Source organism: Dromaius novaehollandiae, chromosome 8, assembly GCF_036370855.1.
Source record: "Dromaius novaehollandiae isolate bDroNov1 chromosome 8, bDroNov1.hap1, whole genome shotgun sequence".
NCBI classification, from domain to species: domain Eukaryota; kingdom Metazoa; phylum Chordata; class Aves; order Casuariiformes; family Dromaiidae; genus Dromaius; species Dromaius novaehollandiae.
The window spans coordinates 42,582,701-42,597,670 of record NC_088105.1 but is presented as its reverse complement, the minus strand read 5'-3'; the positions used below and the strand labels follow the sequence as shown (position 1 = coordinate 42,597,670).

The 14,970-nt window shown below is 38.0% G+C and overlaps 1 protein-coding gene across 1 annotated transcript in view; it reads right to left on the bottom strand.

Annotated features, from left to right (window-relative positions):
• The window catches only part of LOC112982259 (serine/threonine-protein kinase TNNI3K), a 130,732-nt gene that overhangs the window by 76,846 nt on the left and 38,916 nt on the right, over positions 1-14,970 (bottom strand). The window contains exons 8-9 of the mRNA XM_064516367.1: positions 7,107-7,205; positions 5,500-5,638 (exon numbers count right to left, since the gene is read on the bottom strand). Coding sequence (XP_064372437.1) covers positions 5,500-5,638; positions 7,107-7,205 — 238 coding nt within the window. The remainder of the gene's footprint in view (positions 1-5,499; positions 5,639-7,106; positions 7,206-14,970) is intronic.

The window sequence follows — 14,970 nt, the reverse complement described above, 5'->3', positions numbered from 1 at the left end:
TATTTACCTGACCCTCCTTGGGAGAGGGGGATAAACCAAATGACATTCTGAGGTTCCTTCTTGTCTTGTTTTTCTGTGACTATAAGGAGCAATGAATGTTTAAATAAACTCTTGTTTTAAAACCTTTCTGAAGCAATGGTGAATGCCCACACATATAGGAAATCCTTTAAACGGTGCTAAGCTTACAATTTCATCGATGTCTAGTGACAGAGTTCCAAGGACAAATTATGTTTCAGGCAAAAAGACGAAAAAGGTATTCTTGAAATTTATATTAAGCTTTCAAATTATTATTATATTAAGCTCTCGGATTTCATTAACTGTTCCCACCAGCCTTCCCCAGGGGCTTATATTAAAAGGAGCAGACAAAAGTAAACCATTGTATTTCTCTATTCTAAAATTCTTCTTCACTATTTGGATGCCTCTGACATGTTAGCCTTTATTTTTTATTATGATGTGGTACCAGACAGAGATTCATTCTGAAGTGACATAAATAAGAGGGAAATAAATGTCAAAATTTTATAATAATAAATGTCAAAGTTTTAGAATCTGTACCCACAGAATGGCCTGAAGGACATCAAAGGTCTCAGGGCCATGAGATTCTACAACACAAAGGGTGTAAGAGACAGAGAAAGGAAACATACCTCTTCTCCTTTATTTATGCAGTTTCAAATGCTATCAGTCTTGTAAACAATTTGCTTTTCCTCTGGAAGGATATGTAACTACAACAGGGATGGTGATTTTTTTTAATTTTAATCGATAGCTTTTTGATTGCTAAATGAAACATGATAGGTAACTTGGAACATTGTTTCAAAATGGAGAAGTTCAGAATGAAAAATCAGTCTAAACGACATTAGAAGAGAGTTATTTCAAAAAGTACATCATACTGATTCACAAATTAGTAAAGAAGAGTACAGAAGAAACCTTCAACTTGAGATTTTAATTAAAGTATTTTTATATTAGATCTAGGATAGAAGGTGCAACTGCCATGAAAGTCAGAGAATTAAAATTGTGTTGCCTCACAAGTAAACAGCAAAAATGAGCAAATGATAAATTCTCATCTGGAATAAAAAGGAGTACTATAAAAATTTTCCTTAAGACTGAGAAGTTACTTTGGTAGAAAATAACAGGTGAGACAATTTCAAATAGGAAAAGAATGAAAAAAAAGGCAGCGCAAGCTCAGTTTAAAGAAATAAGGGAAACTGCCCAAGTGCCGATGAGTGATAACTGTTTAAATAGGTTGGTATTCAGAGAAGCATAACTGGATATGCCTGGATTGTTAATTTCAAAATCTGCTCTTTAATTTAAAATTGATTGTAATTGGCAGAGGTGGCAATGATTTTCAAAGAGACTTTTAAAAAGAGCAGTTGCAATTCTAGGTAGCTCGACAGTCCTGAAAGCTTACAAATTTTATTCAAAGCCATAGGAGTTATTAAGACAAAAAATGTATTTTATATCATGTGGTCCCTGAAAGAAATCTATATGACAAAACACAGCCACTAATTTGAAGAATAATAAAAATAGCATTTAACTTATGCGAAGCAAAGGAAATGCCTGTTTCCTGGCCACCAACTAGTTTTCTAGGTTTGTAGATACTCTGTTTCTTAGGCATCTCATTAGGCTATAGTATGGATTTTTAAAAAGTTAACTTTTTCTTTCATTTTGAAAGAAATATTTTTGAAGTCATGCAAACTTCTACATTAGAAATTTAAGCATTTGAGAAACAATTATTTCCAGACCCCTCCCTGATTTCAAAGGAATGGAACTTAAGAAAGAATGAGACATATTGATAATTCTAAATTATTAGTAATTCTAGAAAATGAACCTTCATTCTCCCATTCTTTTTTCCGCTGGAGTATTGGGAAACCAGCAGAGGAAGTGTGGTTGTAAAATCAGGTCAGCTGGTAACACTACAGTAGACCAAAACCACAGATTTTTAATTTCAATAATCAAGTTTACCTTCCTCCATATGAGTGGCAGATGAGACTGAGAAACACCAAGTAATTAGATGATTTGGACTTTCTTTTTCACTACTCAGAATCAAACTCTAAGCTTACATATTCTCTAGTTCCAAGATCAAGATCTCCTGAAATCAGAGAAATTATGGTACTGATAAGTATGGTCTATTGCTAGTAGATGCAATGCTCTGGTCCCTCAAAAGATTACCAAAGACAGTAAAGCTACATAAAGGAAACAGCTGGCTCAAATGGCTCCAGTCCCAAGTCCAATGCTGGACTCTGCCAGCATTGTTTCATGCTGTAACCTCTCTAATGGGAGATTTTCTTCATGGGAAGAGCCTGATCCAAAAGTCAATGCTTCTGAGACCTAAACACGTACTCTTCTGATTACCTAAAGGACTCAGCTTGACAATGTATCTTTCAAGGTCAAGACTATACCCAGGTAACTGTTAAAAACAGTGACTCATCTGGATCTAAAATACGTTACTGAATGTTTCTTCTTAGAAAATATATATAGAAGAGCCGGGTGTAGAGGTAAGCATAAGGTATCTACAAAAAAAGCAAGAAGGAGATGAAATAACTTCTAAGTTCAATCCAATGAAATGAAGAAAGAGACTGGTTGTTTAGGAATACTGATGATTTTTCATTCTAACAAAATGGCTTTTCTACTTCAATGAAAAAGAATGATCTTCTCTTTGTTTTTCTTGTTACAATCATCCTAGAAAAAAGCTACTAGCACACAAGAATAAATCCCAAATTGTGAACCGATGTCAGTCATTTTAAGTGATAGTAACTTGTAATAGCAAATCAGTCTTCGAGATCTATTAATGGGCTCAAAATGAATTGAGAGCTTAAAAGAATCTGATCAATACCTGAAGAAATGTGCTTGAAAGGCCTAATATGATTCTTGAAAATATACAGCATTTACTTAGTCATTCACTAAACAGCCCTTCCCTGTAGTGTTTACATTAAATCCTTAGTAATGCTATGTAAATAGATTATGAGAGTAGCATCTGGAAATCTGACTGTACTTGCAACATATTGGTTTTATATACAAGCATGTATAAACTATGAACATTTGTGATTATATATACATGGATGGTACATTTATACATATATATATATGCATACATATGTATGTATATAGTGGTTGAAGAACTTTGGCTATTCTTTAATTGTAAATGTTGATATATTTCAGCAGTATTCTGACCTTTTCAGTCTGATTCAGTGGTCACTGTTTTTCTTCTTCAGTTGCCATGGCCTCAGAGCTGAATGACCAATCAGGCTATGTTAAAAGAAATCGTTCAAGTTCATGACACAGATTACCGGTCTGCACAGAATACTGCCAAAATTTCTCCAGACTAATTCACAAGCACTTAAAAGTTGTTTCTCCAGTGCTATATTGCAAGTTTCAAAGCATGCTACTTTGTGAGTAAAAGACTTCTGGCTTCCACTCTCCTTTGCTTTTTCCAGTGCTGAACATACTGATTTTAAAACAAAGAATCTTCAATGGTGTCCTAAATTCTTTTCCTTTTGAAATAAATTATTTAACTGATAGTGAGTCTCCTACTGCCTTGTTATAGTGAGTGAACGTCTCTTCCTTTTTCCCTCTTTATTATAATTACATTCATTCAGTGCACATTATGACTGAAACATCAAGGGCTCACTATTGAAAAAAGCACTTACAAATCTGAGTCATGATGTTTTCCTCCCCACTTTTTTCAGTGTGCAAGTAAGAGGTATATAATGTACTCATGACTCACAGAGAATATGTTAAATTTATACTGTTAAAATCTAGGAAGTAAGATGAAGGGGGAGGGAAACAGTGTCAGTGCCACTGACAGGGCAGGTCTCTGCCCTGGTGGAACTGGGGTACATGAAAGATGCTAATTTCAGCACTGCTGGGCATACTGAACAAGGAAGAAGCCTTATGGGCTCTTTTCCTTGTTTTTCCAACTGTTAAGGGATGGCAGTGCTTTCCAGAGTCTGGACCAAAGACTGGAGGCTTGAGAATACAGTACTTCTATGAAACGACCAATTGACCAGCTCCTTCTGAAGTCAATTGACAAGACTTCAGCAAGATATTGCACCAGGATGAGATCATGAAAGAACCGTTAGATTGGCAATTTTACATGTTTTTCAAACATGGATGTATGGAACCCTTTTTAACCTTCCCCTCTTATGCTCTATTGTTTTTAATTCATGAATAGCTGTGCACATTGGACTGGCACTAGACATCAAATAGGATGCTAGATTGAGAAGCAGCAGCTGAAGAATTGTGATAAGTTTGTTCTTTCTATAATATGCAGGATTCTTGCAGCAATTGCCAGCATTTTGTTTTTTACTTTGTCTAGTTTTTCCAGTTTTGCTTTTTAATTAGCTCTCTCAAGATCAAATAGTGATTGTCTCCCTAGGCAAAATCCTGACTCCATTGAAATCAATGGGAGTTTTGCCACTGACTTCAGGAGACCAAGATTTTACCTTGTATATTTCGGATATAAGTTAACAGCAGGAATAACGCAGTCCAAGGATGAATTAAAGAACAGTACTTTTGCAAACAGTATACTGTTCCTTTTCAGAAGTCTTTTTCTTTCTGCTTTTCTGAGGATAAGAAATAGCCTTCCAAATAATTTTTCTGTTGTTTAGTGTGTATAAACCTCTACATTAATATTCCCTTTTATTAGCTGAGATGGAAGGAGTGAGCAAGGTTAGTGTGCTATGTTTTGTGCCTTCTGCATTGCTGAAACAGCATGAGGAGAGTAAACATAAGAACCAGGCAGTACTACTAGTACAGTACCAATATAAATTAAAATGGAAAATATTTCAAATTGTGGCATATGCAAAATATACAGTACAGAACTGCAACATAGTAGTTTTACTGGTTTGAGCATGAGATCACCTATAGAAAGAATGCACAGATTCCTAATTTGCAGAAAACAAAAAAATGCATGCTAACAAACTTTTATATCAGTTCAACCAACTATGTATCTCCCCCCCACACTTTCTCTTATGGCAAATGCTCCACAATGAAGCATATGAAGCTTGCAGCATAATGAAGCATGTGTTAAATAGATTCCTCTTCATTTTCTGTTCCTAAATTTTGTGAAACATTTGCAATTTCTCATCTGAATTATTTTAAATTACTTGCTGTATAATTTTGACTTAAAATCTTTCATCTATATCTCATTCACTAGCAGTTTATTGTGCATTTAAATCATTATGACTGGAGATACAGGCCATGGCCACGTGTTCTCTGATTGAATCAGTGTCTCAATAATAAGCTATTCTATATATTAATCTCAGATTTATTTTCTGCTGTTGTTTTTCACCTCTAACTTATCCATGGAAGCAAAACGCAAGAGATGAGACAACACAAACAAGTAATGAAAAGCTCTCCAATTGTTATTTTTTGTTACAGTTGCCCAAAGTCAATATACAAACACGCACACACACAAAGTGTTAGGAAGTTAAATTCAAGATTCAAGGCTTGACTCAGCATATAAAATACAACGTTAAAGTTGAATGTTTTTGTATCTTTTCTTACCATCAGCTTTGCTTCCCTCTTCCATCAAGAGCTTTGTAATATTGAGGAAGCCTTTGGCAGAAGCTAAATGGAGAGGCCTGTCTCCAACTTCCCCGCTTGCATTCACATCAGCTCCAAATTTCAGCAAGAGGTGGGTAACCTAAACAGTTCATCAAGGTTAACTGAAATATCACATGAAAATATATCTTTTGACAAAACCAGAAAGAATACTGCATTGGTTAATACTGTATGTGAACATCTCTTAAAACAGGGGGAGGAAATACATTAGGAAACTCATTTTTAAGTTCTCTATCTATAAAAACATTAAAATACTTAAGAGCAAATACTAGCTGGATGGTAAAGGGCTAGAAGACACATGCATTTCTTTAACTGACCAGTCAGCATAACAAAGTAAATGTCCTCAAAGTCCACAAATTAGTTGTGTCAGAGCCTTAGCTTTCTTTCTGAACATTGTCTCTTATCACAAAAGCACCATATGCATTTTAGCATAATTTCACTAGACTGTGACAATTTGTTCAAAAGTGGTTCATGGCAAAGAAGAAAACTAATCTCTCAGCCCAACATGCAAGGAGTTTCTTAATGTTACTGGATGAGGAGGTGAATATACATAAAAAGAGGGATCTCAGGAATACATGCGTTGTGCGCATCCTTGCCATTACCAAATCACAGAAGCAGAGCATTTCCAATTATCTGTGCATCTGGACTTTGTCCTTTCAAAAGCTTTTCCCATGACTACTCCTCAGTGCACTCTAAGTCACATGTCACTGAAATGAGAAGTACATTCTACCTACAGGTCATGCTTTGAAAACCAAAAATATCCCTGCATACATACCTCTAGCCAAAGAAAGGTATGTGGAATGACTTGCATAAGTGAACATAGATCCATGATTACTTTTCACAAAAAAGGACTATTGCAGGGCAACTGGCTGGATTTCTAAATTAACCATGTATGAATAATACTTCAGCAAAAGAAAGGGAATTGGGAGGTTTGATGTCAATTTTGGGCAGAAGTTCATCATACTTCTTAATAACTCCATGACTTGTATAAATGAAACAAGTGCAGTCTGACCTGTCATATGCCCAATACCTCGTGAAAGATTCTGCCCTGCGAAGCCTCAGTTTTTCCATTAACTTGAAAGTGGTAATAATTTAATCTGTGAATTCCAAGGTGAACCAGTATGACTGCCATTTAATTACCACTGGCAAGAGATTTTCACTTTCATAGAAATATTTAAGCAAATATTCTCACATGCCTTAAGCAATCTCTGAAATGTGGGATGAATGACAACCATCAAATGAAACATGCTTGTGGGTCCAAGTCTGTTTATAAGTTATCAAAGCTGGCTAGACAGTCATTTGTTTCAAGAGGTCTAGAGGGGAGGATACCGATTTTTGCTGGGGTCTAGCACTGAGGATGAAAGTATAGAGATTTACTGTTGATAGTCACACTCTTAAACAACCAGAGATTGACTGGTTAAGAAGGTAACTTCTGTATATGAGGCCTTCTCATAGTAGGACCCTCTGGAATATAAAGTATGTAAAAATAAACCTATATTTGCCTCAGTGTTTCATTTCTCAGCTCTCTCAAATTTCCCCCATTTAGTTACCTGTTCATGGCCATAATATGCAGCAATATGCAGTGGAGTGAAAAAAACTGCGTCCTGAACATTCACATAAGCGCCATGCTGCAAAAGGATATCAACTGCCTAGATGGAAACAAACAAAAAGATTCCAGTTAGAAGCCCTATATGTGGTCAACTAGTAAAACAAGATTTTAAAACCTTACATTACCAGTTTAAAAGAAAACAAAAAGCCTCAAACAAGCAAGCTATAAAGGTGAAGAACTATGTACAACACGTAAAAGTGACTAACTTACAGTACTTTAACTGAACACTGAATGTCACTGACGCTTTATGAATAAGCCCAAGAATGTATATGCCAGTAAAAAAAACTTATTTGTGAAGGAAGAGGCACAGAAATGACTGACTGCAGTTTCTCAGAATAGCCTTTAATTTTCTTTTAAGCATTATGAACAAAGAGCAGTAAGCATATCAGAATTTTTAGAAGTAAATAAAACAAAATGAAAGACCCTTTTAAATGTAAATGTATTCAGGTAAATCCTCAAGCATAATTCCCTCAATGTGGAAAGATTTCTTTGTATTTTAGGAGATAATAGCCCTTCGACTTCAATAAATAACCCTAAGTGTTTTCTCTCAAATTGCTACTTTTTTATTCTTTCAGGAGGCCAATGTTTTGGTTGAACAGCTATTAATTATGAAATACTGGCCTTGTGAATAACTCAAAATGGAAGCTTGAATGAAACCACTTTGGATTATTTATTGAAGTCTAAAAGCTGCTAATTTTTTTTGAAGCACAAGGGAGTCTTCATTCATGCTAAAGGGCTTGTACCACGTATTACTTGAGCCGTTCTACATATCATCTTGGTGAATGCTAATTTTTAAGCCTAATGAAGATGAAAGGTGCTGGACAGCAAATCATTCACAGCATGGATACCAACAGGGAAATCATGCCTAGCCTGCGCCCCTAGCAATCTGAAGGAATCACAGGGAAGGGGAAGGGGCTAGCTCAGATGCTATGCTATTCACATCTGTACCTCCCTGTTGAGACTTCCACTGATGGTCCCAGCTAATGCCAGCTGTGATGGATGATGAGGATTTCTGTCAACTACTATCTAAGCTGAGAATACAAATCATTTCACACATGCAACAATGGTGCTAGTCATTTAAATCCATGTCATTCTCAAGCACTTAAAGAACTAAGACCTGTTCCTAAGCAACATTAATGTTCAGGGATTATTTCTTTACGCAATTTAAATTGAAGTATGTTTTTTCCATGTGACTGACTGAATGCATTTTCTGCATAAGGCCCATGCCCTGACATATTGAAGTTTGTCTAGTTTCCACTAGTTTTAACTACTTCACTATGGTATCAGCTGTAAGCTTCCCCTGGAACTAGCACTGTAGGGCCAATTCTGTTTCTTCAAAACCCAAGGGCTTCAACAGGATATAACAGTGCTCAGCACATTGTAAAATGGACCTAAGCATTGCAAGAACTAAGCCCTGCTCTTGAAGGCAGACTTGGGGAGGCGAAAGTTGTTTTCTTCTGTCCTATGGAATTGCTGTTCAGCATCTCTTGAGTACAAATGGAATGATAGGGATTGTCAACCTTCTTCACCAATTTTATTCTCCAGAAGCTAAAATATCTTGGGAGCACACTATGCAGGGACAGATACAATTCTGATGGGAACTGGGTAAACAGCGAGCATCATCTGTGAGTTAGTTCACAAACATGTCTCATGAACAGCTGTCTTTGGCTACTGTGGTATTGCTCCAGGAATGCAGAAATGCTCAGCACAGAGGCAAGGAAGTAGGTGGGAGCTGGCAGGGGGAAGAGGACTAATAAATGAATGCAGTCCTGGAGATGAACAGTATCCTGGTATATTCAGAGCATCCACCGCCAGGCTCTGTTGATGATACAGAATCACATAATCATTGTGGTTAGAAGGGGCCTCTGAAGATTGTCTAGTTCAATCCCTTTGCCCAGAGCAGCGTCACCTAAATCAGGTTACTCAAAGCCATGTCCAGCTGGATTTTGAATATTGTCCAGTCTCTATGGACGGACACACCACATTCTCCCTAGGCAAGCTGTTCCAGTGTTTTACCACCCTCACAGCAAAAACAAACCCTTTTTCCTATGCTTAAATGGAATTTCCTGTATTGAAATTTCCTGTATTCCAAATTGAAATTTGTGCACATTGCCTCTTGTCCTCTCACTGCATACCACTGAGAAGAGTCTGGCTCCACCTGTTTAGTCTGATATTTATTAAGAAGACCCCCCTGAGCCTTCTCTTCTCCAGGCAAAATAGTCTCAGTTCTCTCAGCCTCTCCGCATATGATAGATGCTTCAGTCCTTTAATCAACTTTGAAGCCCTTCTCTAGACTCGCTGCAGAATGCCCATATCTCTCTTGTGCTGGGGAGCCCAGGACTGGACGCAGTGGTCTCACCAGGGCTGAACAGACAGGAATAATCACCTCCCTCAACCTGCTGGCAATGCTCTTCCTAATGCAGCACAGGATGGTGTTGGCCTTCTTTGCTGCAAGGGTGCATTGCTGGCTCAGCTTGCTGCCCACCAAGACCCCTAGGTCTTTTTCTGCAAAGCTGCTTTCCACCTGGTCAGCCCCCCGATAAAATAAAGTTTACAGTTGTAAAGAAATGGAGACAAGGAATTGTAGAATGATTTAGATTGGAAGGGTCCTCCAGAGGTCTCTAGTCCAACCTCCTGATCAAAGCAGGACTCATTTCAAAGGTCAGGGTGCTTGAGGCCTTGTCCAATGGAGTTCTGATCATCTCCAAGGACGGAGGTTCTGCATCCTCTCTGGAAAACCTGTTTCAGTGCTGCCCAACTCCCATTGTGATTTTTCTCCCTTCATTTATGGTCAGAATTTCCCTTGCTAAATCTTGTGTGTGATGACATCCTTTTGCTGTGTGTCCTTTTGCTCTCATCCTTTTGCTACGGATTTCCAAGAAGAGTTTGACTCCCTAATAGTAAAAGAGATCTTATGAAAGACCCCCTGAGATCTGTAGAGAGGCTGCCTACTCTTATATCACATGCAGACCAGCTCAGTAACAGTCTTATCATGTGCACTTTCTGTGGGACTGTTAATGTGTTGAGGCAGTAAATAAAGAACACGCACAGTTACCAGTTGGCTGATACAACTTTCTCCCTCCAACATGCGTCCCATGTCGAAAGAATTTTCAGTATACTAGTAACTTGGTGAAACAGAGATGGGGAACACAGAGCGAATTAGTCTGTGATTTAATGGCCTGGTCATTTTCAAGTGATTCATCTTCACTTTGACATTTTTGAGTAAATTTCTACCATAAAACTAAAGTTGTAGCTGTTGACTCTGGAAAGAGATCTTTAGAACAGCAGCTTTTACAGGAATATGGATGAAACTTCTTTGCATCAGTTTGATTTTATTTTAGGCATGCAACTGTGAGACTAACACACAGGCACAAGACCACAACTCTGATTCCTCCTAATATCTGCAGAAGCTAGAATTCAAACTGTAGATTCACCTAAGAATCTGTGGAGCTTCAAGTTGAAGAAACTGTGTTGGGCAATGTGGTTCCACCTCTGATGATAAACAGAAAACTAGATGAATTTTGATTTATTTTTCCAGGCCGTACAAATGGCAACCATGCAACCTACTTTGTGATCTCCCGATAAAAGAGTTTCGTGAGTCATGTTAAACAATCTCCACTTAACTGTAAATGACAAAATGGGGAAGCAGAGACAATCCTGAGCATTTCACAGAGAACCTATCTTTCTAAGAATGCAATCTTAGAAAACACTGAAAGCTGTCGCAGGTGTTGCAAGTAGGGGGGTATGCTGGAGTGATGTGTAAGGATAAGATTTACAGCAGAAAGCAGATGGGGGAAAGCTTCTGGTGTAAAATGAGATTTAAATACTTAGGCAAAGACCAAAAACAAATCCTCAGGAGACAGACTATGACTAAGGGTGCAGCTCCTAACCCGTGAGAAATTTTCAAGCTGCAGAGAACGCAGCTCCTTCTGACTTTATTAGGTGTAGGGCGTCAACAGAACTGAGATCAGACTATAGTCAGGTAAGATCTGCAGTCAGCATCATTGCCCAGATTAAAAAGGAAAAGAAATATCTCTGACCTCTCCATGCCTCAGTATGACTGGGAACCATCAGCCTGGATTTATCAAGGGTGAATCATGCCTGATCAACCTGATTGTCGTCTATGGCAAAATAATTGGTTTCGTGGATGTGGGGAGAACAGTTGATGCCATTCACTTTGATTTTAGCAAGGTTTTCAACACCGTCTCCCACAATATTCTCGTATCCAAGCTGAGACGTTACGGTCTGGATGAGTGCAAAACTAGGGAGGTAAAAAACCGACTGGATGCTGGGGCTCAGAGAAGAGCGATTAATCAGCTGTAGTCTACCTGGAGGCCTGTAACAAGAGGAGTATTGCAGGTCTATACTGGGACCTGTCCTGCTTAACTTTATCAACGGCCCTCAAGGAGGTAATGGGAGTGTGCAATCCTCATGTTTGCAGGTGACACCAAGCTGCGGGTACCCGTTACACTCAAGGGCAGGACTGCCATCCAGAGGGACCAAGGCAGGCTGGAGGAATGGGCCAACAGGATGCTTATGAAGTTCAACAAAGACAAATATAAAGTGCTGCACGTGGGAAGAAATAAACCCCTGCACGGCACAGGCTGGGGATTTTCCAGCTCTGCGCCCTGGCAGCAAAAAAGCTCAACAGCATCCAGAGCTGTATTAACAGGGGCACAGCCAGTAGATTGAGGGAAGAGGTTATGCCCTTTTTCTTGCATAACCACTTTTTAATCCACAACAATACTTTTTCTCTTACTCCATAATTTTTCTTAAAGTTCTTTTATGACAGGTTTACTCAGAGGCTTTTTGAATATTCAAGTCAATTATGTTCACTTCAAAGAAAGACTATTAAGACTATTCTTTGAAGGTTAGAAGGAGTCAACAAAATAGAACATAAGATAGAGTATATGAGGACTTTGTCTTTTGGACAAGGGCAGGAGATAATAATTCCTCTAAGAAAATAAAATCAATGATTATTGACTTTTTAGCAGGTAAAATTAAAGAAAAGCAGCTTCAACAACTAAGTCATATGCACCTATGCTAGCCTCCGTATAGTCCTATGCTAAAATATCTAAAGAATCTGTCATGGTTTTCAGAGCTGCTTTATTAATTAAGCTATTAAAATAAATTAAAAAAAAGATTAGTGCCTTTTGTGCATTTAGTGCATTTGCCTAATTCTCTCTAATTTAGCAAATGTGGGTATGATCAGTCATGTCCTCCAAAGTGTCTTTGCACAAAATTAGTACAACTCTTAACTCTCTGCATATCTGTAAGAATTTTAGAACAAACCTTGGTGAGACTGAATTAAGAAACTTCTAAAGAGGCTTCTGAATGTTTTAAATACAACTTGCTGATGAATGTATAATTGTCTTTCTAAGGGAAGTTTAATGTTTAATGAAATGTTTAATATATTCTCTCCTGTATGACATAAGGACAGATGTCAGACCAGCAATAAGCTTTTGTATTTTTTTTCTCTTAGATATTCCAATCAGATAAAACACAGATTACAGAAAGAATCAATAATGAAAGATGCAGGTACTGGTGTCGTGAAATACAATGCTCTCCCCAGGATTGTTTTTGCTAAAAGGTAGCAGAACTGGATTTTTTTATTTTTTGCTCATATCAGCAGTTGTTATACATAAAACAGTTTAAATGTTTTTGTGCAATATTATTAAAGGCAACTTTTCTGGGCAAAGAGATCATGAATTTAACAATAGTAGTAGTATTGTAGTTCTAAAAGGTCTCACTTATTTTGACTTCTAGCTTAAATGTGGGTCATGCACAAATTTGCTACAAAGGGTATTCTCAGGGAATGAAACAGCGGTCACTGTTTTCAGACAAGTTAGCATCATTAGGTTAATGAAAGCTCCTTTACTGAACCACAGTTCAACACTTCTTTAGCTGTGTTTGCCAAACATGTTGCGGCCAGACAGGACTGCCTCAGTGTCTGTGAAGCCACCTAGGACAGAATGTTCAAAAGTGCCTAAGTGACACAGTTTCATTAATAATCATTTTCACTAATATTATTATGACTGAAGTAATTATTGAATTTTAGTCTTACTGAAAGTCCTAAAGACTCAGATATCCGAGATCCAAATCCTCAAACATAATTACATCCAACTGCCTTTGAGCTGCCAAGTATTTTTTAAATAGGTCTCATAGACAGTGCCTTTGCTTTCTGCCAGCTCCTCTCACTCCTTGTCCTCCGAATCTCTGTCTTTTCCCCCTCCATCCAAGTCCCTGTCCTCTCACCACCTCCTTCCCTTCAACATGCGGTGCTGATTCTCTCTTTCCAACTCACAATATGCTGAAAGGGTGGCAGGCAGTTATGAACCATAATGTGCTGGATAATACCTCATCTGACCCAACATCATCTACTCCTTGAAGCTGTGAAACAGTCTTATTTCAAATACTGCTGGGGTGAAGGGAAGGAAGAGTATCTTTGTGACATGGATTTTGCTCTCTAATTTTCCTCCCTCGTTCCTCAATTATAAAATGAGCCACATCAGCTAGAACAAATTTCTTTTTTCATCTAGACAGCCACATGGTCAATGTCCCATCTTGACAGTGCATCAAATTATTGTCCTATGCTTGATCCTACCCTGAGCAACAGAGCGATGACTTCTAGGTGACTGATTACACAAAATGAAAGGAAGTGCTTTTAAAACTGCCTTATAATTCTGGGATCTACTTTTCACAAGCAGAGAATAAAGGATGTGAGCTGATGGTCTTTCCTAGGCTGAACCGGGTCCATTTGGATTTGTGCCCTTTGGTTTCAGTGCCTTCACTGCCCCTTTTCGCTCTTTTTCTCTGCCAGATATTCCATTGACAATATCTTGTGCAGTTCCACTTCAAAGCGACCACAGCTTGATTTAAGAATCAAAGCTACCACACTTGATTTAACATCAGTGAGTTCTACGCTAGTTTAAACATTTATAGAATAGAAAAAAGTATTTTCCATCTACTCTTAGGGATACGTTGTTTTCATGGTTAGGGTCTAAGAACAGGTGAATTAGTTTCAAAAAATGAAAAAAGAGAAACAGGATCAAATGTTTCTAAGCCAGAAATTCTTCCACTCCTAGGTTGTATAAAGCCTCCTTCATTTCATTCAGTCTGGACAATTTGTTGGTACATGTTAAAATGGCTATGGAATTCAAAAACCATGAGTTCCAGTCCTTTTTGTCACTGTCCAGATCTTCAGATAAAGGCAAATTCTGAACAAGACCTTTGACGCCCCATCACCTTGCAGTTGTGTAGTCAACTATATTGATGCAATGTGAATACCAATTCTGCATTCCTGGTTCTAGAATAATTCTGTAAAGGTCTGAAAAATTAGTGTCAGATAAGACAAAGGGCTGGGAAGGTGCGGCATCAGCATAAAATGCAGGGAATGAAAGAAGAAAATGGAGACTTCATGAAACTTAACTCCCATTATCAGTAAAACTCATTCAAGTGAAGACAGGAGGTGACAAACATACTGTTGTAACATCTGACTTGTAAGTGAAAAGGGATTTATCACCATAGGAAATCCGTAACTTGGGATGAACTCCCTTTTCCCCAACAGTTCCTTGTTACAAACATATTCACATTTCATATTCTCAGGTATGCAGGTGGCAAAGATTAAGGAGCACTGGCTCATCCTGCCTGGAACCCTCAGCCCAGTTCACACATCCCATACTGAAAATGACAACTTTAATTTACAAAATGAAGTGGGCAATGATACTGGGTTTCCAGCACTGTAATACTGGATAACACATAAATGTGCATGAGGCACATGCATTATTTATTTAGCAATGACCTCG